Here is a 25,620-nt window from a genome sequence, read left to right as displayed (position 1 = left end):
CTGGTGTTTAACTGTGAGTCACTCAAAAGATCAGTCCACTTTCCTGTAATTCAACTAGATAGAACTGTTCAAAATATATAGTCGAGGTATTAGTGTGGAGACTGATATGTTCCTGTGAATGAAGCAATTAGTCTGTAAGGTTCATAGCCACTGTGTGGCTCCATACATGTAGAATGGCTTCATAATGGGTTATTGTAATCGCAGCATAACCTTTAGTGTTTTCAGTAAAAATATCATTCCTATGTCCTGACATTAGAATCCATAATCTTGTAAATTTGTGGAATAATCCTTTGGGACTGTACTTATTATCCATATATAACCCAATCAGTATAATCCAAGATCATGTACCCAAACTTCACACTCTTTGTTTTCAGGAAATAACCATGGACTAGTTAAAGCTTTATTGCTTGATAAACAAAGCATGATGTTTTCTCATCTCAATTGAAAGTGAAATACTTCAGTTGCAATCATGGTAGTTTGTCTCTGGCTACAATTTGTATTTGTGAATTGGGATTTGAGATCTTGTGATTTCTTTCTCATGATATAAGAATTCTAATTATACAGTATATTCTAAATATTCTGACTGTAACAGAAGAGTACTTAGGAGTGACTCTTGATGCTGGTAACTGCTCAAAATTTGCTGCCAGTTGCCCCTTAACCCTCGTCATTGTGTTGCTTTGTAATGAGTCAATCCACTGCACTTGTTTGATGTGATGCTAAGAACAGAGAAATAATCCTATTTGAGAAGTTCAGTTGCAAAGCAGTAGAGCTCATCTGATGAGACTTGACTTGAGGAGTAGGTTTATGCCAGGATTGCAAGTTAAATGCAAGTTCAGTGTTGGGTTGAAAATTATACCTTACAATGGAGTTTTCAAATACTTTTATAATATACATTATTAGCATTGAAAAACCCTCACTGATTGTCACTGGTAAAGGTGGGAAATACAATCTTTATTCCTGGTCCAAATTACTCTATTGGTTCCAACCGTATAAATAAGGCTATAGTTAACATTAGTTATATATTTTTTTCTTTCCAGGATTCTTTTAATGTTCTAGGCAAGTTTTCCATCTGGTTACACAAGTTAGAATTTATGGAGCTGCGTGATTTGAAGTTTATACGTTCTGTGTATTCTCGAGTTCTTTGGGGTCCAGAATCGAATCACAGTTCTGTGTGGCTGTGTGGCTGTGGGCTACACTGTGTGGCTGTGGGCTACACTGTGTGGCTGTGGGCTACACTGTGTGGCTGTGGGCTACACTGTGTGGCTGTGGGCTACACTGTGTGGCTGTGGGCTACACTGAGTGGCTGTGGGCTACACTGAGTGGCTGTGGGCTACACTGTGTGGCTGTGGGCTACACTGTGTGGCTGTGGGCTACGCTGAGTGGCTGTGGACTACGCTGAGTGGCTGTGGGCTACGCTGAGTGGCTGTGGGCTACACTGTGTGGCTGTGGGCTACACTGTGTGGCTGTGGGCTACACTGAGTGGCTGTGGGCTACACTGAGTGGCTGTGGACTACTCTGTGTGTCTGTGGACTACACTGAGTGGCTGTGGGCTATATTGAGTGGCTGTGGGCTACACTGAGTGGCTGTGGGCTACACTGAGTGGCTGTGGGCTACACTGAGTGGCTGTGGGCTACACTGTGTGGCTGTGGGCTACATTGAGTGGCTGTGGGCTACACTGAGTGGCTGTGGACTACTCTGTGTGTCTGTGGACTACACTGAGTGGCTGTGGGCTACATTGAGTGGCTGTGGGCTACACTGAGTGGCTGTGGGCTACACTGAGTGGCTGTGGGCTACACTGTGTGGCTGTGGGCCACACTGTGTGGCTGTGGACTACACTGAGTGGCTGTGGGCTACACTGTGTGGCTGTGGACTACACTGAGTGGCTGTGGGCTACACTGAGTGGCTGTGGGCTACACTGAGTGGCTGTGGGCTACACTGAGTGGCTGTGGGCAACACTGTGTGGCTGTGGGCTACACTGTGTGGCAGTGGGCTACGCTGAGTGGCTGTGGACTACGCTGAGTGGCTGTGGGCTACGCTGAGTGGCTGTGGGCTACACTGTGTGGCTGTGGGCTACACTGTGTGGCTGTGGGCTACACTGAGTGGCTGTGGGCTACACTGAGTGGCTGTGGGCTACACTGAGTGGCTGTGGACTACTCTGTGTGGCTGTGGACTACACTGAGTGGCTGTGGGCTACAATGAGTGGCTGTGGGCTACACTGAGTGGCTGTGGGCTACACTGAGTGGCTGTGGGCTACACTGAGTGGCTGTGGGCTACACTGAGTGGCTGTGGGCTACACTGTGTGGCTGTGGGCTACACTGTGTGGCTGTGGGCTACACTGTGTGGCTGTGGGCTACACTGGGAGGCTGTGGGCTACACTGAGTGGCTGTGGGCTACAATGAGTGGCTGTGGGCTACACTGAGTGGCTGTGGGCTACACTGAGTGGCTGTGGGCTACACTGAGTGGCTGTGGGCTACACTGTGTGGCTGTGGGCTACACTGTGTGGCTGTGGGCTACACTGTGTGGCTGTGGGCTATACTGTGTGGCAGTGGGCTACACTGTGTGGCAGTGGGCTACACTGGGAGGCTGTGGGCTACACTGGGAGGCTGTGGGCTACACTGGGAGGCTGTGGGCTACACTGTGTGGCTGTGGGCTACGCTTTGTGGCTGTGGGCTACGCTTTGTGGCTGTGGGCTACGCTTTGTGGCTGTGGGCTATGCTTTGTGGCTGTGGGCTATGCTGTGTGGCTGTGGCAGCTCTTTAACATATTACACCATCTTGGAATGATTTACATTATTTTGGGAATTTGGGAAAATATTTAAATTTTATTGTTTAACATAAAAAAATCTTAATTGCAGTTTCCTGTCTTTTGATATGAAATTGTGTGCAGGCATCTAAACCTGAGTGTGAGACCGAAGCAGCTGTCTGCCCTGGTCCGCAGTGGTGTCCCTGAAGCCTTACGCGGGGAAGTTTGGCAGCTGCTGGCTGGATGTCACAATAATGACCAGATGGTGGAAGACTACAGGACGCTGATCACAAAAGTAAGTAACTCTGTGTTTAGGCAAATCCTATTCCCTAACAGTCTGTAGAATGGAAATGCATATTTTTGGCTGTGGCAGTCTTGTGGGTGTAGAAATATTAAAGTTGGCGCTTTATTTAGAAGTAAAAATTGTTTATTTGTGGAATATTTATATTTCCGTAAATTGTCTATCAAAAATTTAGACTTTTGGAAGCATGGTTAAATTTCAGCTTTATACTGTGAGTTCATTTGCTTACTAGTGTATTTAAAATGCCTATTAAATTACAAGTGTATAAATATATCTGTTATGACCGGTGGAAATGAAGGTGCTGATGTGAAGGGAAATGTGTCACACTGTGCTTAAACATTTACAGTCTGGCATCTGCAGTTAAACAAAGAGAATTCACTTCCTAGCTTCTCATTGTGTATTGCAGATAGTTTATTTTGGGAATGTCTGGATATATCCAGTACTCAGTGGCTATTGAAAAGATAAATGTATTCATGCAAGTATAAATTGGAAGTCCAAAAATAGGTTTAACATCTTTGATTAATACATTTATTGAAATTGAAATGCTCTAATGTTGATTATGAAACTGATTGTCTTCCGAGGTAGAAAAGGCATTTCAACAATGGCTCCTTCAAAGAAACATCTTTGTCATTGAAACTGCATAACATTATGATTTATTATAATTTTAAGTTATGGAGACTGTTTCAGTCCAGAAGAGAATTCAATTTCTGCAGTTTGGTTGTTTTTTGAGGGTATTTTACTGGTAAAGTAATTTTTGGGGGAGTGATGGTGAGAAGAATTGATTTAGTTAGATCAGGCGATATCACTACTGTAATACATTGAACCCATTTATACAATCTCTGCAAAGGTCTTCCCTCTTCTGCATTGTTATAGGTAATTTTCTAACCACATATTAGCATAAATGTAACAGGGATGTACTTCAGCTGTTGCTTGGTTACCCAATAGTTGTTAAATTGAGATCCATGAAAATCTATAACACTATTTGAAAAGGGAAGATTTCATGACAAATATTCTTCAAGACCAAATAGCCATTCACCTCTTGGCTCAGGGGCTTTGCTCTGCCCAAATGGTTATTGTTTGTTTATAAAAGTAATAAGTGCAAAGTGCTTTGAAATATTTCAATGTGAAGATGTACTGTAAAAATATGTTTTATTTTGTATTTTATGCCAGCCTTCAAAATACTCTTTGATTTATTATTATTATTGCCCACAAAATACACAGTCAATCCACTTTACAATATATCCTGTGAAGCGCTTTGAGACCTCTCAACAACATGATAAAGCGCTATATCAAATGCAAGGAATACTATTGTGATCTTATTTCTCTCAGAAAGGAAATGATATTCTGCCTGTACCTGATGATGCTTTAGAAAATCTGGGTGTGAGGAGTTTATTGACTACATGATCAATGTTTGAATCTTAAATCCGTCAAGAGTTAGAAGATTTTTGAATCATTTAGCTCTTACACTGCACCAGGCATTGTGAAAGGAGTTTTACCAACTCTCTCAGGAACTTTTGATGCTTTACTCCAAGGGTTGTGGCCCCTGGATAATTTAAACTGGAGCAGCTTCAGGATCTTAATAAACTTAAGATGTACATTACATTTAAAGATTACAAGGGATTGGGTTAGAGCAGCTAGCTTCAATGGGGAGGCTAGCACCAGCACAAACGTGAGATGAATGGCCTCCTTTTGTGCTATAAACATCCTATGATTCTTAAGATTTCAAAGGCAACTCGGAAAGGGTCAGAACTTGGTGTCAGATTCACAAGAGTTAGATGATGCAAAATATTTATCAGGTATTCTCCAGGGATCAGTGAGATGCAGGCGGCCTAGATACCTTGTCCTTTTTTTGTATTTGAGAATTTTTATGTGTCAAAAAGTGGCAACATAAATAACAAGCCAAGCTATTATTCCCTGATTTATGAGTAAATGTTCTGCTCTGTGGAGCTGACATTTGGGTTGGCATTGCAGTGTTTGCCAATTTGGGATTCTGTGAATGAGGCTGCCTCATAATTTGCCTCACAGCAGTTGTTTACTTAGTTTGAGGATGAAATATCTATTCTTATGTGTATTATAATGTGGTTCTGTTGATGTCATTGGAGATGTTTATTTCATATAATTATCCTCCCAGCTTTGCATTATTTTCTAAGCAAAAGTGTGATTTACTGGAAAGGATCACTATTGCTCCCCATAATCTTTCCACTTGTGGCAGAATTGTTTATTAAGACAGTTGGGTTTTAATAACTTTGCTTTATGTAATTTGGCACTAGCCAGTGTTTTAATTGTAGCTGCATATTTGTTTTTCATTTTAGCGTTAAAGAATATTTTTAATAGTCTCTAAGCACCAGAATGTGGATTATGAACAATGGAGCCAGATACAGAACTTCTCCAATGTGGCAATCAGCAGAAAGATTTGCAATAAACAAGTGAATGTAATTGTGTCCCTTGCTCCATGTTTACAGTTGGCTGTGAATGATCCCATAATGATAATCCTTTCGGATTATTTGTTATTACCTTTCGGGTGGGGGAGAGATGGTATTATTCACATTTTGTGCGTTGTAATTTCATTTTATATAGCGTCAATTTTAAACAATTTCCTGGCAGATTCTGATTATTTGCCAGTTGTTTCTTTTGGCTTCCATTGTGCCATTTTTCTCAATGCAAAAGCAATAAATATAATCATCTTTGTATTTGATACAGCGCCTTTCACGTTGGACATCTCAAAGTGCTTCATAGAATTCCCTGTCAAGTGTGTTTGTAGGTGGATTGAGGTTTTATATAACTGGGCTTCACTTGAATTGGCTGCTCATTGTTTGGGACTTTAGCTGCCACGTTTGTCTAGATAATAATGAAGCACATTTTGTGAAACACATCTCAAAATTTGATGTAAGTGCAAGTTGTATTTGTTTTTTACCCTGGTTAAAAAATACACAAGAAATTGTAATTTCTATGTTTACGTAGGTATACACATGTGGCATACGAAGAGTTAAGTCCGGCCCAGTGCACAGTTTTCTGACGATCTTGAAAAGAAAGTAATTTCTGCCATAGCAGGGAAGGTTGTGATGTGCTTGTTCAAGCTAACAATATTTGTTATCCACCAGCAGAGATCCAGATTCTCTCGAAAGAGTAGTTAATATAAAGCTGTATACTTAAACGAGCAATTTGTTATTAAGAAACCTTTAGAAGTTTGTTTAATCAGGGTCACTCAACTCAATTGTTGATCTTGATGACATTATTACAATAGTTTCTTCTACATTTGCCTCATGGAGTAAGAGCTTCCTAAGTGTAGGTCGATTGTATGGAGTCAGGTTGATATTATTGCTGCCCTCAGTTTCGCATGACCTCCAGTTTTTTGTTAAGTTGGTAACATTCAGTTGCTGATCAGACAGGCTCTGGCATTGATCTAATGAAGAAGGTCTCTCTTCTCTGCCATTTCACTGGGCCGTATTGTCACGTTCCTCTTTGAATCTGGAAAACATCTAGTTTCATTAATGTGTGATTTTGTGTTGTGGAGGTTGCCCTGTGTGTGTGTGTGTGTGTTTCTTATGAGTATGTATGTGTAAGATAATGTAGATGAATTGAACTTATATATTACCATTAAGAAAAGCTCAAAGCTTTCAGAAGAAAACGCTGATATGAATGGTTTGTTGTTGTGCACTGTCAGCTTGTGAAAAAGCCATCAGTTTTAATGATGAAAGCATTGGCATGGGTTTCACAATAGAAAGCAATTTTTAAATAAAATGTTTTCTTCCTTAAATTTAAAGAAAGCGGCGTCTAAAATCTTCTCATTGAGACCCCAAGGGTCTGTGAAGCCACCGAACTTCTGCAGCCTTCTGTAGAGAAGCCATAAGATGGCCTGTAAAGGCAATGGTTGATCCACACTTAAAGGAGTTGGTCCTCTGAGGTTGGAGTTACAGGATAACAGCAATGTGTACTAATGTTGCCTCCGTGACTTAGTACAGCAACAACTTGCACTTATATAACACCTTCCACCCAGGGTAGCATCTCAGAGCGCTTAACAGTGGCGGAGCCTGACTCCGAGCCGGTGGGGGGGGGGGGAGGGGGTTCTAAGCACGGTCGAAGAGGAAGGTTTTCAGGCAGGACTTGAATCAGGGGAGAGATGGGGCAAGGCAGAGGGATTGAGGGAGAATGTTCCAGAGTTTCAGGGCGTAATGGCTGAAAGCGTGACCTCCGATAGTGGGGTGGAGGGTGTGAGGGACGAGCAGGAGGCCGGTGCCAGTCGAGTGGAGGCACCAGGTGGTGGATTGAGGAGTGAGGAGGTCGGAGAGGGAGGGAGGAGTGAATGGATTTGAGCACGAGGATCTTGAAGTTGATCCATTCGGTGATGGGGAGCCAGTGGAGCCTGGGTCAGAACTGGTGAGATGGGGATACAGAGTTTGGTCCGGGTCAGTATGCGGGCGGCAGAGTCTGAATGAAAGTTCTGAGAAGGGCAGCAAATTTAATGATCATTTTCTTTTGGTCAGCCGGGTGTCTGACACATGCGGAAACCCATCACCGTGCTTAAGAGTATCCAAACCAAACTAAGAATTCAGTGCATCCCACCTTCACATGGAAATCCCAGAGATAGATTGTTGGAATGAAATGCACACTCCCTGGACGGACACACCCTGATTACCTAATTCCGGAGAGTATTAGGCTTAGGTAGGCAAGAGCCAAGGCTTGGGGTGACTCTGGTGTGCGTTGGGGTACTGTTGGAGTCTAATCGGCTAAAACCACATAGCTTACCATTGATATCACTGGCAAGCTTTCCGGCTGCTTGTCCAGCTAGGACCACCCTATCCGTTAGGGTTTGGCTTGCAGGGTTAACAGAAGATGAGTGGGATGACTCTCGGGTTACTATCCAATGGTCTCGGAGCAGAAATGTATTTTTTTTAATCCTAAGGCCATCACCATCCTTCCAGTGGTGACCACTCATTACTTTATCACTTTTGTAGCTTTATTACTTCAATATTAGTACAAGCTGTTGCTGTAATGTTATTCCAAGCTCACTAATGTGCTGTGTGCTCAGGGCTGGAAATCTTAGTCTATTTTGCATGAATTGCACTATGATTGAAATGATACTTGCTTTATTCACCAGTTTAGAGTTTTGTAGGATCCATGTTTCCTTGAAGCTGTTACTGAAATGTGTTCTTTTTGAACTAGTTTTGTAGTAGTTGAATGTATATTAATTATTCAGTAGTAATGCACATCTCAAACGTTAAGATTAATAGTGTAGATCAATGGGAAATGGAAGTGTATAATGTGTATTACTGGAATGTATATTTTTGGGAAAGGATTGGGGAGAAATAGTTATTTAGTCAACTGGACAGAAGGTTTATATTAAGTTCAACAAAGCTATTGTCATTCAGGAATGGTGGTATGTTGGCAGATTGATATGGAGATTGGGCTCATTTGGTTCCTTTTAGAACCATATTGAGATAAATACCTGTGTTGATTTTGTCAAACAATTTTTTAATCTGTCTATACACTCAAAGCATCAAAAGGATAAGTGGATTGAGTCAAACTTGTTAATTGCATTGTCAAAATATCAAAATTCAATTTGATTTACAAGTTTGAGATTTCAGATTCCTTTGTTGGATCCTATGTACCTTCAGCCCCAGTCAACGTAGGATACCATACCTGAGGGTGTCATGTATCCTGACAATTGTTCATGGACGAGTTGAGACATTGAAAGCAAAACTGGTAGTTTATCAAGGTCATTTCAACCTCAAAGACTTGTTACCACATTGGAAGTCTTTAATATCTTTTATGTTACTAAAAATAAATTGGTCACTCAATCCACGGCTGTTTGTGGGACACTGCTGTGCACAAATGGCTTCCGCGTTTCGTCCACAAAATACACAATCCACTTTACAGTATAATCTGTGAAGCGCTTTGTGACGTCTGAATGACGTGATAAGGTGGTATGTCAAATTATATAAATTATTATAAATAAACATAAACTTGTTTTACGGTATTCTATTGTTTTACCAGCATCAAGTACCACTGTATACTGTCAGACAGCTTTCTACTTGAATCATGTGATTTGAGCTGCACAGATATGTTTTACTGCAGGAACTGGCACATATGTATTGTACAGTGTGTACAACAGTGTGTAACAGTTTATTTTGTGAATGTCAATACAGTACTCCATAATTCATGGTTTTGTAGGAATATGTTTAAAGTGAACTTAAGCAGCATTAACTCGATGCAGCACTACTATCATTCAGTGTTCTGTCTACTTGATCAACTTAAACTGGTTACATTCTGACCCAGAGAGGGATGTTGTTTTTTCAATCTGTCAAATATATTTAAATAGCAATGAAAAAAGGAAGACTCATTGAGAACAGTTCTAATAATCTTTGCATTTGATATTGACCTCATCATCACGTTGCCAAAACAATGCTGGATCCATTGAAATTTTCAAGACTGAGGTGGATAGATGTTTATTAGGTCAGGGTATCAAGCGATATGGAACAAGTGGTGGTAATTGAGGTACAGATCAACCATGATCTTATAGAATGGCGGAACAGGTTCGCGGGGCTGAATGGCCTCCTCCTGTTCCTATATTCCTATATTCCTAAACACTTCACAGGATGGTGATGGCATAATGCCCGAGTTACCTGGTTGGCAAGTCACCCAGCTCCTCTTCCTACCTCTATGAGGGATTCTTACAAGTTCTTTAAAATCATTCATGAAATAAACTGCCCGAAGCTTATATTTGTGTCTTGAAGTCAGTACTATTTTGGTCATATACTCCCACTGTAAATAAATAAACAAACAAAATCACTTTTTTTGGGTCAGCCGTGTGTCTGACACTTGCTTAACAGTATCCAAACCAACCTGACAATTCCATGCATCCCACCTACACTTGGAAATTCCAGAGATAGATTGTTAGAATGGAATGCACACTCTGTCTCTTCTCGGAAGGAACACATCCTGCTTATCAATTTCCAGAGAGTATTTAGGCGCAGGTTGACAAGAGCCAAGGCTTGGGCACCCCAAAGTCCTGCTGGGCTGTGCTCTCATCAGCAGTGAGTCCCCTGGAATACTGTGGACCGGTCTGGCTCAGGAACCGGACTAGAGACCGGCACAAAGAGCCGGCTCGATTCCCACATTCCATTGCCAAACATGTCAACTTGGAGCCAGTTCAGCTCCAAGGAGACCCCGCTTACCTCCTCCCCCCACCCACCCGATCATCAAGCTTCTGATGTATAATTTACAAGGAGCCCAATACATCAATTCACAAATGATCAATCAACATCTTAAGTTACCTCCTTGTGCTGTGTGTGTATGTGTGTGTGGTGTGGTGTGTGTGTGTATCTGATGTGTGTGTGGTGTGTGTGTTGGGTGTGTGTGAGGTGTGTGTGTACGGTGTGCTACAGTTCAGCTTGCAAGTGTAAATTAAAATGGTTGATAATGCAAACCTACTAAGGTGAACCCCTTCCACCCCCCCCACCACCACTGTTTAGCTCTCGTCATGTGCTGGAATTTCAGTGAAATGCACTGTGCTGCTGCGCGGTATGCCTGTCTCTCAGGCGGGTCAGAATGTACCTGGCAACAGCTGCTCCAAGTGATAGATTGTTCGGGTTCTAATACATTACGTTTTCATATACGGGAGGTGATGGATAGAGCTCCACAAGAGGCTATTGCAGCTTGAAGCGCAAGAGAGCAGAGGATCTGTACTGCTGCATTTGCCCTCTGGTGTAGTCATGGATAGATTCCTTTGCCAGAGGATTGTGAGGGGAGGAGGAGTGATGCCTGGAGGCCGTTTCAAATCTGCGGCAAATTGAGCTGTGATTGTGGAGAAGCATCATATTGCGGTCCTGTGATCTCAAGCTCCAGTCTGGACACTTTCGCCTGTGTGTTGGTTTAAAAAACAGCTCACTGAAAGAAGGCAGGGAGGCTGTTTTTACATTGTGAGGCTTTTGTTTTTAAATCCATCTCCTTTTCGCAAATGCAGAATTACTGAGAGGACGAAAATTAGCTTTGTTTCCACAAAAGCTTTTTGTCTGGTGTCACAGTGACTCGACTAAGCCACATGTGAGGAGCACTTGAACCATAGCTCTGGAGGTTGATGAAGCAGAAAATATGCGTATATATTTACTTCAACAGAAGAAAGACAGGTGCCATGTCCCTCTGTTTTGTCTCTTAAGTCTATTCATTCCGGCTTCAGCCTCCATTGCTTAAGGAGCTGAAAGCAATGGCTACTGCTGGGAATAAGCTTTATTATGGTATAGCACCGACCCCGGTGGTGACTGTTTGCTGGGTTTCTAGGCAATGCAGCCAGTACTGAGAGCCGTGGTCTACATTCTAACAGTGAATGAGTTGAGCAGAAGGTTTTGACTGTGTAACAGCAAATCTAGTCAACAATGACCTCTGTTTGGACCGTGCAGAACAGAAGTCTGAACTATTTCTTGGAAGGAAACAATAGCAGCCGTCCATTCTGTCTCTTTGGATTCAGCTACTACGAAACTGTTAACATTTGCCTCCTGGAAGTTATCATCATTGTTTTTCTCACTGTCTTAATCATTTCAGGTAACCTTATAGTTATTTTTGTGTTTCACTGTGCTCCTCTCCTGAACCATCACACAACAAGTTATTTTATTCAGACCATGGCATATGCTGATCTCTTTGTTGGAGTGAGCTGCTTGATTCCTTCTTTGTCGCTTCTTAACTATCTTACAGGTTTCCAGGAATCTTTAACATGCACAATTTTTGGATATATTGTCTCTGTTCTGAAAAGTGTCTCAATGACCTCTCTGGCCTGCATCAGTGTTGATCGATACATAGCAATTACCAAACCGTTATCGTACAATCAGCTGGTTACACCGTGGAGGTTGCGTGCCTGCATTATAATCATCTGGATCTATTCCTGCCTTGTGTTCCTTCCTTGTTTTTTTGGCTGGGGGAAGCCAGGCTATCATGGGGACATTTTTGAGTGGTGTGCGAATTCCTGGAATACAACTGCTTCCTTTGCAGGGTTTATTGTGGTCTTGCTGTACGCCCCGGCTGCCTTTGTAGTCTGCTTCACCTATTTCAACATTTTCAGAATATGCCAACAACACACTAAAGAAATCAGTGATAGACGTGCTCGTTTCAGTTCGCCAGAAGGGGAATCGACAGAGAATCCACCTTACTCTGAGAAGCATTACGCTATGGTTTTATTTCGGATCACCAGTGTATTTTACATCTTGTGGCTTCCGTACATCATTTATTTCCTTCTGGAAAGTTCTCGCACATACAACAGTGCGGTGATCTCTTTTCTGACGACCTGGCTTGCCATTAGCAACAGCTTCTGCAACTGTGTCATTTACAGCCTCTCCAACAGTGTCTTCCGCAAAGGGCTGAGGCGTCTATCGGGTGCAGTCTGCGCTGTGTGCATCTGGCATGTGGAGGGCAAAACTCCTTCAGCCCCTGGAAGTAAAAGATCTTCTAATGGCTGCAATGCTTGAAAAGCACAAGAGGTGGTTTGCCTATTGCGTCTCTTCAGCCACAATGTGATTTTTGAATCGTTACTAAAGTGTCTGCCCATCGTTACTGATCTCCACTGCTGAGCGAGCCTCTCTATTGGATGACTTTTGTGGGTTAATATTTTTCCACCCGGGTTATGGCACTTTACAAGGCACTGTTTTTGTTGAAAAAAAATGTAACTTGAAAGCTTGTGTGCAGGCCAAATATCTAATTGCTTATTACAGTGCACAGGGACGCTTTAGAGAAACGATGCTCAGTCACATTGTCAATGGGATTATTGTTCATTGGGATTAGTTATAAACTGTAAATGCAACAAAACCATATAATAACCATGGATAAGCATCTTAGGCCTAGAGAGACCGACTGTTTACACTGAGCCCATTTTAGCATGCAATGTATTAGGGGCAGTTTGTATTCTTGAGTCTCCTCAAAGGTAACAGGGGTTTTTGTTAGATATTCTTAGCACAAAAAAATTCTGATGCCAAACTCATTCAGAACCGAAATATATGATAACCTATTTTCTATTTGGAATTGCCTGCGAGAGTAGATTGAGTGACAGGTCGAAAGCTTTCGCTGTTTGTTTAGAGCGATTGACTGCCTTCTATTTACATTATATGAAATGTGCAAAGCAACGGATTAGGTATTCTAAACCAAGAAATGTTGAGGAATATTGCTCCAGGCTGTAGTCTTTGCATTCCTGTTTGTTTCCCCACAGAGACTGATTGTAATTTCTTGTCCAAATGCAGAGAATAGTAACTGAGGCTTAAAAGGTGATCCTTTATAAAATGAAATGTTTTGAAATGGAAGAGTTTGGTGTCTTTATATTTTAATAGGTATTTACTTGTGTACTGAAATCTCGAGTTTGGGTTGAAATAACTATTGCTTAACCAAATGAAAAGTGTGAGATGGCATGATGCATTGTGACTGAATTAAATTAGTGTATACAGTGTTGGTGAAGCTTTAAAGTTGCATTTTCCAATTAAAATACATCAAAGTCTCCAAAAAGAGTTCTCTGTTGGTTGACCACTTGTACGTACTCTTTAGACCAATGAGCAAAATGCAAGCATCTTATTTTATCCTCTGACTCCAGCAGAAATGTCTTTTTACAAAAGCAACATTGTGTTTTTGGATCCTGTGCCATATTTTAGGTTTCATCTTTTAAAGTAGTCACTGCCACACTGCAAATAGTGCTTCACTCCAGCCCCCTGGGGTCTGTGAAATGGGGGCCACTTCTCTCAAAATGGCCGTGAGGCCTGGCCTGGCCGATCAGCACTAATTAAGAATGAAAGTGAAATTCTGTTCTCACTGACAATCACCCAGTGTGTTGTGTTTGGAGCTGTAGCATTTATTGATCTCAGACTCGTGTACAGCAATGCAATTCTAAAAGTCACACAGAGGTGTCGAGACTGGACCCATAGAAATCAGGTTACTTTGATGTCTCCCTACACCATGGACTTCCATTATTGCTTCTCATGCTTTTCCTTATCAGTCACTTTTTATGTGCAGAATCTTTCTGATCATCCTTATGTTCAGGGTGAATTTTGGCTATAACTGTGTGTAGGTTTATATTCAGCTTTGAAAAGAATATTATGGGGGAAAATATATCTCAAAATGTAGTTAGCTTTTATATTTTCTAAGTGTGAGTGTGTGTGTGCATGAATGTGTGCACACGCATATTACACATTTTTGACTGGTGACGTTATTTGACAGGTCTCTATGCCCATGCACAATCATTATATTGTAAAACTGTGGTATCTTTGGATTTTAAGGCAATACATTCAGGATGAAGTCTCTTTAGGATTGCTTGAGTGTGTGAGTGTGTTCAGACTCAGACTGAAAACATGATTGTTTTGCAGTGAAATGGTGCATTGTACCCTGGGTTTCCTGAGGTGTGATCTAGTGTGTATATTGTGCGTGTGTATGTGTGCGAGTGTGTGTGTATATTGTGTGTGTGAATATTGTGAGTGTGTGTGTATATTGTATGTATATTGTGAGAGTGTGTGTATATATTGTGTGTGTGTGTGTGTGTATTGTGAATGTGTGTGTGTGTATTGTGTGTGAGTATGTGTGTGTGTATTGTGTGTGTGTGTGTATTTTGTGAGTATGTGTGTGTTGAATTAATTAAAATATCCCGCAGGCTGAAATTCAGAATTTTTTTATTATCTCGATGAATACAGTAAGACTTTAATGAGGTGGTCTTATACAGAATGTATCTTATTCTGTGAAACGTGTGGTTTGTCTCATATCTGGTTCATTGACAATTATTAATTTCCTATTATTCAGGATTCATTTAATTTATTATGACGGCTGAACATTGGTAAAATCTGTAATTTCACCATTCTATCATTGAGTTTCACAGAGTGTAGTGTAAATTGCTAGTTTCACTACTTGACAGTAGCTTTCTGAACAGAATACTTGATCTGCACTGAAATCTCTCTTCATTCGCTCTCTCTGCCTACTTCTATGGTTACTGAAATGGATTGATTTTTTTATCCCCTGTACAAAATATGCATTTTTTATGTACACTTTCACACAGCTGATTAATGTATGAAATATTTAAAATCAGAAATATTAAATGCCAAGGTTTTGACAAATGACTGCTGAAATCACAGTGCGATTAAACTGTTCTCAACATTGTATGCAAGGCTGTCCTGTCTGGTGTAGAATTTTCTCAATCCACCATTTTTAATGTTTTTCTGTTGGATACTTTTATTTATAAACTTTTTTTTAGCAAAGCCTGGTTGTGTTTGAGATGATTGTATTTGAGGTTGGATTTAATTGAACATTTACACATTAATCAAATCTGGTCTTGCTTGGCTATCAGTTTGTTCAGCTGAATAGGAAACTTTTTTGGAATAAATGTTTTATTTTACTCTGAAGACTAAAGTAGAACTGACTTGTATCTATTTTCCTATTTGCTTCAATCTGTTGCTGGATTGCAATTGATACCTTTCAGAAATGCCCTGAATACATTGGTTGTGGTAACCTCAAGTGAGTACAGAGGAAGAAAGAGATTGTATGGCAATGTTTTGCTATTTGGGTATGGTCCAAGTGCACGGGATATTTATTACTCAGTACTTATTGTAGCCCAAGCTTATTACTTACAATGAAATACAATCAAGCTTAAGACTTCACTTACAATAAAATATGTCTTCACCAATTGGGAAAAATCTCTTAGGCTACTATACGTTTTAGAATTTTGTGCCATTTTGATCAGATTTTCTGTGTATGTCTATATAATCTCTTTCTCTTTCTTTCATAAATTCTGAACTTCTTCATTTATATTCTCTGAACATCACCCATTCTCCCTGTCAGTGAACATTTTTTTTACCAGTTTGCTGTTTTCTGATCTGTTCTTTTCCAGCAGTTCCTGTTGTATTACATCCAATATGTTATGGTGAAAGTTTACTTTGAAATTTACCAATTGACACGGCTGGTTTGGGGATGTGATGGGGGTTTACCTCCTGCACACACTGGTCGTGGGCTGGAAAAATTATTCCCCGTTTTAAGATTTCTTTGTTGAAATTGAATACCCTGAATTTCAAATTAATTGGCTCTTCATTAAGGGATGTTGCTGACAGCAGATTAGATGCTGCTTTTACCTGAATAACATTCAATTCATTTCTAATCAATTTATTTTGTATGAACCTTTGACATGTTTTCTTTGTGAAAGGTGCTATATAAACAAGTTGATGAATGCCATGGATCCTTCTCAAGTCTTTTTAGTGATGGATACCCACATGATCTACCAAGAACAGATGAATTTGTTGCAATTAATGGCTGTTTCTTGTTCATTTATGTTCATAATGCTTGCATTATCTACTGATGTAGCGTGACTTGCAGAAGGGTGATGTATGTTCAAAATTTAATGAGAGCTCATTGGAGTTGTCTCCTTAACTGGAATGACTTCCAGGAACACAATTGTCAAAGCTCAAGGAGATATGTGACAGTATAGCTTTCCCTTCCCCCATTTGTCTATGGGAAATTGTCTCAGGGGCTTTAATAACTTGGGTAAGATTGGAAAATTTAACGAGGTGGGAAGTGCAGACAAAACAGAATTAAATTCAATACACTTAACTCATCCCTTGAATGCCTCTTTGCCAACATATAAATGGAGCTGGAATAATCCTCTTTTACCCAAAATGTAATTAAATGAAGTAACCTCAAGTGCTACAGCACAAATTAATATATTAACAAATAAATACTTTTTTTTAAAAAGGCTGACCAAATGAGCCAAAAAACTAATTTATCTGCTTGTGAACACTTCCATCAGTACGAGTCTTGTCTGAATCAGAAGATGGTCAGTTCAAGCCCCACGTCGGGACATGAACTCACACACTATAGTCTAGGCTGACAATCCAAAGTAGTGCTGGGGGGTGGTGTTGTATTGTCGGAGATGCTGTCCTTCAGATGAGACATTAAACCAAGCTCCCAACTGCCTGTTTAGGTGGATCTTAAAAATCTTGTGGCACTATTTGTGCAGAGAAGGGTGCTCTGGCCAACAATCCCCCAAATAAAATTGGTCACTCATTTCATGATGTTTGTGGGACACTGCTGTGCATAGTTGGGCTCCTGCATTTGCCTACAAGTACAGTCACTCCATTTCACAGTAAAAAAGAATATGTGAAGCACTTTGGGACACATCTTCCCAATGTGAAAGGCAATATATCAAATGAAAGTATGATTATTATTTTTTATGTATATAGAATATGCTAATTTTCAGTACAGTTTTTAGCTGCCCCCCACCACCCATCCCTGTATATCTTAATAATCTCAGATTTTGATTCCTGATCCTCTATTTTTGAGAATTATTCCAGCTCCATTGATCAACGCTGTTGAAATCTGTTTGAAATGCCTGTTCCGTCTGTATGATAGAAAACTTTTTATTAAGTAAGTGGACATCAACTTTTAATGTTAATTTCAAAATGCTCTGTTACTGAGAACTGTACAGATATGTGTACTAAAATTACTTTTGAGTTGATGGATTTTTTTCCTGTCGCTTCTACACAACAGGCTATTAAAATGAACCCACTGGTCTTGCCTACAATATTGCAGTTTTAGCTTATTCTCATTCTCTGTAGCGTAAAGCCCAGTGAACAGCATCTCACATGATAATGTAGATATTTGTGATGTGGTGACAAACCGGGTGAGGATCTGACCAGTGTTTTGAGTCACTGAAGCAATCAAAAATCATTGAACGTTGTATTGTTTTGATGAGTGATTTGCAAAATTAGCAATCTGAAAAGCAATAGTGCTTCAAGTACTTTACAGAACAATTGTTTTTAAGGGAAATAGCACTCGAGATCATTTCTGCAAAGGAGTAGTAAATGAATTTGAGGTGGGAGCAAGTGAGGCAGAGAGAGAATGGTTTAAGCCTTGTACACCAGCCATAATGAACTCCATTCAGCTTGCTTCGTAGGAATGTCGCTCAATAGCTCTTGGTTCTGAGATTATCTACTGGAACATTCTGAAGAATTATCTCTCTACATGGCCGTAGAAAATACTTTTCATTTTAATCTCTGGGCTCAGCAGATGTATAAATATTGTGCTTATTTGAAATGACTGAAGTGATGCATATTTGTGTTCTACATTAAAAGGTACAGGCAACAACAACAACAAAATTACATTTGTAAAGTACCTTTCACATCGGGAGGACGTCCCAAGGTGCTGAACAGTCAGGGATCAGGACCCGAGCGTGGGAGTTGGGATGAGGGAGGGCAGAGGGGGTAGGCGGGAAGCTGAAGGCACGGTCAAAAAGGAGAGTCTTGAGTCGTGCCTTGAAGGAGGCAAGAGAGGGAGCAAGGCGAAGGGATTGTGGGATGGAGTTCGAAAGAGTAGGGGCAGAGAGGCGTAAAGCCCGGCCAACGATGGTAGGGCGGGTCTGGCGGGAAACCTGCTGAGTACAACAGCATAATTGTACTCAATATGGTATATTATATATGTATATATATTTATAGCCAGTGAGCTTGTCTTATTGAAGTTTGTCTACACTCTGTCGGCCTGTGTGGACACAGCTGACCCTGTGTGTAGGAGACCAAGAGATTCACAGTAAAACATTGTGTGACGATGCTGAAGAAATGGCCTTTTTTTTTCACTTCTTCATGACATTCATTTTCTTAAAGTATGTTTTTGTTTGTTGTCCCAATGTCCACCCCAGTTTGTTATACAATATTTTGTGTTTTCAGTTACAATATTCCAGAACCACCCAGTGTTCCTCATAGTGTTGCTGCATCTTCCTGCTTCGCAATCAGCATGTGATTCATTTTAGTTCATACAGAAATTACGATTTGCATCTGTGGTTTAATACGGTGATCAAATGGCATTTTGAATTTGGTAAAAAGGGATATTGTTCAGGACCAGTCAATGCTCTTTATTTCACACCAATCTCAACTTCACTTAAAAAGGGAGGGCACCAGTAGTCCTTGTGTACAGGTAGTCAGTTGTTTGCCTTTTGTCTCAGTCTCGATCAGGATATATACATCAGATTTGTGCAAACCATTGCTAAATCCAATCGTCCTGCTGTGTTTACAATGGGCCTTCTCACAGGAGCTCGACAGCCAGTCCATAGCTGGTGTTCTCCTTAATCTACTTTTATTTATTATTATATTGGTGCTAGTTGCTACTTTACTCGTCGTTTGCCTTCCTTTGTCCATTACTGCAATGAGTTGTGAAGATATTTGTGTAAATAACTGTACTAGATTCATGTGACTTTGAGTATATTTCATGTCTTAAAGTGTTTTCTAAAAAAAACTTAAGCATATTGAGTGAAAAAGGGCTTCTTGAATTTTTCTATCAAAGTAAATGGGGTTTATGTTGTGAATATGTAAGATGGCGAGCCTGCTACAGCATAATGTGTATTTCTGTGAAAACATGCTATTGCAGTAGTATATTGCACAAATGTTTTCACGGTTTATTTCATGACTGTGGATTTTTTTTAAACTGCTGGCTATATTATGACAGTATTTTAGGTGCCTTGTGTGAATAAGCTTGGAATATTTTTGAGGCTTCTGCTCATTCTCATTGTCTTAACGTATTTTTGGGGTTTATTGGAACGTGCATTAAACTGCATGTTGTTGGCTGTTCTGGCCAAGACGAGAGTCTGACCAGCTGATGCACAGATGCACACAGCAGATATATAGTGCACATTACCAAAGCTATTTAACTTGATCAGAATAGACCGCTGGCTTCATGATACAATTTCTACATTTATTTTACTTGACTCTGATTAAACAGAAAGTTCAATTGTCAGATATTCAAAAGTAAAATTGTTTCCGACCAACCTGTAAATCTGAATGAAATATTTTAAAATTTCTAAATGAACTTTGTTGATTGTCTCTTCAGCTGAGATCCTCAGCTTTGCAGCCAACGTTTGCTGAATGTTGTGTATTTTAATGGATATTCAATTCCAACAATCAGATTGTCGTTCAACCGATCAAATTTCCACTAAAGTTTCTGAGAATGTTTTCTAAACCACGATATGTGGTGCATTGCATGGTCAGTTTTAAACTCCGAGTGCCAATTCTACTCTTCCTGCATAGCTTATCAACAACAACAAATTATATTTGTATAATGGCCTTCATGTTGGGAGGATATCAAGTACATATATAGGTCTTGGTTGGAATAAATTTGGGTGAGACTCCCCATTAGACTGAGTTCAGTTCCACAATCATCTTCTAAAGAGGTAAATCCTCTTCTCGTGTAACACTGAAATGTGGAATGCATTTCTACACTTAACCCAGAGCAGTGTGTGCACAATGTGTAGACCTCAACACTGTTTGGACACTGTTATTGCTGTTGCAGCACTGTGATCTTGGGGCCATCACCTCACAAGTCATTGCTTCCAAAGTTACATTGTGCGATTGTACATAATAGAACTGTTCTGCCTTAAAACAAAATTTGATTCAGTTAAAGGGCTAAATCCCTCAAGGGTCTCGAACTCTGTGCTCGGCTGTTTTTATAACTCAGTTTATTGGGTGGATGGGGTGGGGGGGGCCATGTAAACCTTCAGCACTTTGAGTTACCAATGAGAGTTTATAAATTGCGTAGAAAAATTGTGCATTAGATAGTTTTCTCTCAAAGTTTTTAACCTTAAAATTGTGGTACACAATTTGACCAAAATAAATGATGAAAGCATGTAGTTTGATTACCTAAAAAAAATTTAGGTAATTTCAGATCCAGTTTATGTAGGTAGGAGTAATATATATTTTTTAAAAATGGGCTGTGAAGTCATGACAAATCTAGTGGAATAAACATATACATTTTGGAAGGTGAATTGGTTTTACCAAAGATGTTTCTGTTTAAAATATTTGGAAAGTACATCACAAAATGGCCTGAGGTTTCTGCTGTGTGAATCCATGGCTGCTGGCTTTCTGTCTGTGACATCAGTTGATGGTGAGACTGTATAGCTTTCAAAGTTGTATAACTATATCCTGTGATATTTGCTAGTGCTAGAGTCAAGCATTTTGTATTTACAATGGAAAGTGTGCAAGAGTAAAACTAGAGTTGCCAGTTATTTTGTTTTCCTCATGCCCTGAGGGAAAATATGGTGAATGTTGTGCAGTCAATTGATTGTATTATTAGATGAACTTGTGTGGCTAAAAATACCATTATTACAGACTTTCATTACTTATGGCAATTGAAAGTGATGGAAGTTGTCATTGTCACAATATATCCTGCACAAAAGTCTTAGCAATAAAATGATTGTTTAAAAACACTTGGATTTTGTCTACTTTTTGGTGAATGTTGTGCTCACCTCCCACCCTCTCCAGCTGCCCTCCTCCCACAGCTTCGTTCAGGGTTTGAGATGTTGCTCTGACTTGAAAGGCAATATATAAACATAGACGTATTGTATCCCTTTGAGACTGAAACTGGATTTTCATTGTACAAGAAAAGCAATCTGTACTTGTGCGGTCGGTTGATTGTGTAACTTGATCCTAATTTATAGCCATTGGACTCCATTCTGAAAAGATCCAAAAGATAACACAATCTTAAAACTGAAGATAAAGTTGCTCATCTTTGCATTTTGATGCAGCACCTTGTCACATCAGCGAAACTGAGTGCTTCACAGGATTTATTGTAAAATGTAGATGTGGTCAATTAACAGTGCAGTTTGTTATCGGGGATATTGTACAAACTAATACGTTGTGGCTTTTGTATATTTTAAAGCATCCGAACATTTTGTTGTGTTCTTTTCTGGTCTGTGAATTGCAGTGGGGTAAACGGCAAACACTTATTAGCTGTGACAGCAAGGTTAAAGCTCTGTGGATTGATTGAATGGGTCATCTGGATGTCGCGTTCAGGGATTAACAATTTTAGATCCTAATGGATTTAGAAAACTGCAACTAACAACTTTGAGAGCTAATGTACTATGGAGAAGGCTGGAGGGCAGACCCCCTCCTAACTTTGATCAGGGAAGGTTCTTTATTTAAAGAAATATTATTCCTAGACCTATTAATAGGGATAAGTGATACTGGTGAGTTCACCAGCTAGGACTGAGGCCTTGCTTTCTTTCTAAAGCCAGTTGAAGGGCTTGAAGTTTGGCTTATATTTATGAAATTGTTCCACTTCAGAAGGCATTTTCCTTTCAGCGTTTATACAATGAAACAATTAATACCAATTAAAATTATCCAACATGAAAGTAGCATTAATTTGTAACTCTCTGAAATCAGCAAGATTGGTTACAGAAATTACATAAAAAGCGAATACGATTCCCGCTCCATTAAATAAACCAGCTGTGAAACGAAGGAAATTGGATGCAAGGCTTTTAAAGTTCCGCATTGTTCACATTTATAAATGTGCTGGAAAAGCATCGCTGACTGACTTATTTTGAGGTACTTTGATTTATTGAGATTGCAAGCTTATCAGTCATAGCATCTGGTCATAGACTGATGTGTGGGAGGAAACCTTTGTGAAGGTGGGAGTAAGCGATGCTGATTTAATTTCTATTGGGATTGTACATAGAAAGGAGGGGTGGGGAGGGGGAGAGAGAGAGACATTCCTGATATATGGTTAAATGATGCAATAATTATCTCAGTGTGAAAACCTTGCCACACCACTTGATTTGTCCAGATAGCTGAAAACTTGCCAGTATCTTATGTAATACAGGTATCATCAAAATAATATTTTACATTGTTGAGACTTTTCTGACACTGTGTATGGACATGAAATAGTTTTGATGAAGTCAAAGTTAGTGCACTTAAATAAATATGTCCATTTGGCATGCAAACAGCGAGGGCTGAGAAAGAACAGGTGCTTTCAGCATTTGGTGGCATGGAGTCTCAATTTGTTCTGTAAACTCCAACAAGTGAACTGGTGAAAGAACTTACAATGCTAAAAATAATTTGGAAACTGAGAAGTAGTTACTCTTTCCTAAACTTGATTAAATCTTAAACCTTCCCATCATCGCTCCTCTTTTGTCATTTTAAACAAGCCTTTGTGAATGAACTTTGAATATCTTGTTATCTTGCCCTTTTAGAGGGGAATAATAATAATATGTGATTGCGTATAAGCAGTATTGTGCCTTGCTTTTGAACTCCCCTGGCAGAGGTTTCAGCCTGGCTCAGTTGGTAGGTCTCTTACATCTGTGCCATGTGTCGGGACTTTCAACTCACGTAAGATAGGCTGACAATCTAGTGCAGTGCTGGAGATGTGCTATAGTGTTAAAGATGCTGCCCTTTGGATAAGACAAGGTGTGCCTTCATTCTGTGCTTTTGTTTAGGAGGAAATTAAAATTCCATGCACTATTCAAAAAGCAAAGGCAGTTTCTTCTGGTCTCCTAGCCAACAGTCTCCAAGATAACATTTGTTGTTCACTTTAAGGCTGTTTGTGGATGCTGTGTTTGCCTACAAAAAACATCAAATTGCCTACAATAAGTCCTATTGTATGAAGTGAAGTGATAGTGATAGGTGCTGCGTCAAATGCAAGGATTATTATTATCTCGACAAGAGTAAGATTGAAGCCAGAAATATAAATTCTGTTTCCTGTTTATAATCTCTATAAATTACTGGAGTCAGTGCATGGCTTCACAATACTCTAAAGTTTTATAAAATAGCTATGTGGAATGTAACAAATTAGTTAAATTGAGGAGTGCACTTGTCGTGCTTTGAAATGACGAGTAGCAATGGATGATTATTTTCAGATGGGACGTTCATTCATTATAACATTTAAGTTGTGTAGGAAATGCTAGCTCCCTGGAACGAGCCATTAGGGTAGAAGACTTTCTTTGTTCATCACCTCTTTCGGCCAAAGACACTTTGTGACCAGGCAGCTGAGCAGAGACGGGGGAAACAGGAGAACATGGGTGTATTTTAGGAACAGAGAAACCTGCAGAAACTGAAAGGATTCTGAAGACCTTCAGACAACTCCCGTTTTTTGAAATCTCCCACCTCACAATCTCCTTTGTCATCAAAACATTATATTATTCCCTCTTGAAACTGCATACATTATCCGCTTCCATTGCCTCCCTGCCCACACATTGCTGCTCTGAGTAAAGTAGGTAAAGTGAAGCTATGTGATGGTATTGGTGGATGTAAACTCATTTATTTTGGGCTTTTCTGGTGATAACCTATTTGTTCTCTATGGAAACAGGAATCTCCTCAGGACAGCGCTATCACAAGGGACATCAATCGCACTTTCCCAGCACACGATTACTTTAAGGACACCGGCGGAGATGGTCAGGATTCCTTGTACAAGATATGCAAGGTACAGACTTGCTGTTTGTTTCCACTTAAGTTGCAATTGTTATTTAGGAAAATGTTCTGTGAAATATGAGGCACAGTCAGTCATTTTCTAGGAGATCTACTCCTCTTGAACAAAGATGTTTGACTGTTGATGAGAGCCTGTCGTCTCTGAAAGCATTTATTTGTCTATAAACAACAACAACAAAAATTGCACGTAAACAGCATTTTTCATGCAGGGCAGCGTCTCGGAATGCTTGACAAGACAAGAGGTGATCACCATTTTATTTGCCCTTATTATTTGCAAGCCTTCAAACCTGATACAGGATTGTCAGTTGGTGGGAAGATTGCAAATTCTTTTTTTGTGGTTCGTTAGGCACTGCAGCCATTATTTCTTTGCTGCTAAAGTAAAATTGGAAATGCAGAAACTTCTTGCACAGAAGCTCATCACATCTGTGGCCCCCAAAGTTTTTTTAAGTTATCATGTCCCCATCCGCCTGATAGATTGGTATATCCTCCAGGATCATTTGGGTTATGGAGTTGGATGAATCCTGACTTAATAATAATATTGTAATTGTTCCATTTAATGTGGCACCTTATCACTTCAGGAGACGTCTCAAAGCACTTGACAGGACGTACTGTAAAGTATGACAGCACATTTTGTAGATAAACACAGCAGCCAATTTGTGCACAGCAACATCCCATAAACAGCCATGAAATGAATGACCAATTTTATCTGGGGATTGTTCACGAGAAACTCATTTTCAATCATGCCACAGGAACAATTTACCAGTTTCTCGTAGAGATTACAGCACAGTAAAGGACCATTTAGTCCACTGTCGAGCTATCTCCTGTGTTGGAGCTGTGTGTTGCCCTCTGGGTGACAGAGTGTGCTTCTTTTATGGCAAGTGTTGCATAATGTTAAAGCTGTTTGTTTCCACTCAGGCCTATTCGGTTTACGATGAGGAGATTGGCTACTGTCAAGGCCAGTCGTTTCTTGCTGCTGTGCTTCTGCTTCATGTAGGTACTCATGGCATTCCAGTCATTTACTAAGGTTCTGGTGTAGAGCTCCCTCTCATGGAGGTGGGTCACATTCCACCACAATCAGTGACAACAGCAACTTGCCCTTCACGTGGGATGGTGTCCCGGAGCGCTTAACAGTGGCGGAGTCTGACACCGAGCCAGGGGGAGAGGGAGGGGCGAAGTGACCATAAGCACGATCAAAAAAGACCTTTAGGTGGGATTTGAGGGTGGGGAGGGAGGGAGCAAGGGTGCGAGGATCCTGAAGTCAATCCATTCAGTGATGTGGAGTCTGGCAAGAAATGGTGTGATGGGGGTATGGAGTTTTGTGTGGGTGAGAATCCAGGAGCTAGAGTTTTGAATTAATTGGATTTTGTTTATGGTGGATCTGGGGAGACCAGCGAGGAG

At 40.2% G+C, this 25,620-nt stretch overlaps 2 protein-coding genes across 2 annotated transcripts in view; both read left to right on the top strand.

Moving 5' to 3' along the window:
- LOC103188883 (rab GTPase-activating protein 1) overlaps window positions 1-25,620 on the top strand; it is a 59,761-nt gene that overhangs the window by 17,369 nt on the left and 16,772 nt on the right. Inside the window, 3 exon segments of the mRNA XM_042337448.1 lie at window positions 2,887-3,037; window positions 24,104-24,217; window positions 25,138-25,212. Coding sequence (XP_042193382.1) covers window positions 2,887-3,037; window positions 24,104-24,217; window positions 25,138-25,212 — 340 coding nt within the window.
- Window positions 11,416-12,498, top strand: LOC103188886 (probable G-protein coupled receptor 21). Its single transcript, XM_042337330.1, has one exon. The coding sequence runs from the start codon at window positions 11,416-11,418 to the stop codon at window positions 12,496-12,498; it is 1,083 nt and encodes a 360-aa protein (XP_042193264.1).

Source organism: Callorhinchus milii, unplaced genomic scaffold, assembly GCF_018977255.1.
Source record: "Callorhinchus milii isolate IMCB2004 unplaced genomic scaffold, IMCB_Cmil_1.0 Scaffold8, whole genome shotgun sequence".
NCBI classification, from domain to species: Eukaryota; Metazoa; Chordata; class Chondrichthyes; order Chimaeriformes; family Callorhinchidae; genus Callorhinchus; species Callorhinchus milii.
Note: the sequence above shows the minus strand (reverse complement) of the source record. Positions and strands in the feature narration are given on the sequence as shown.

What these genes read in the sequence shown, in the direction of transcription:
- LOC103188886 (XM_042337330.1), top strand. Translation starts at nt 11,416, where the DNA reads ATGACCTCTGTTTGGACCGTGCAGAACAGAAGTCTGAACTATTTCTTG.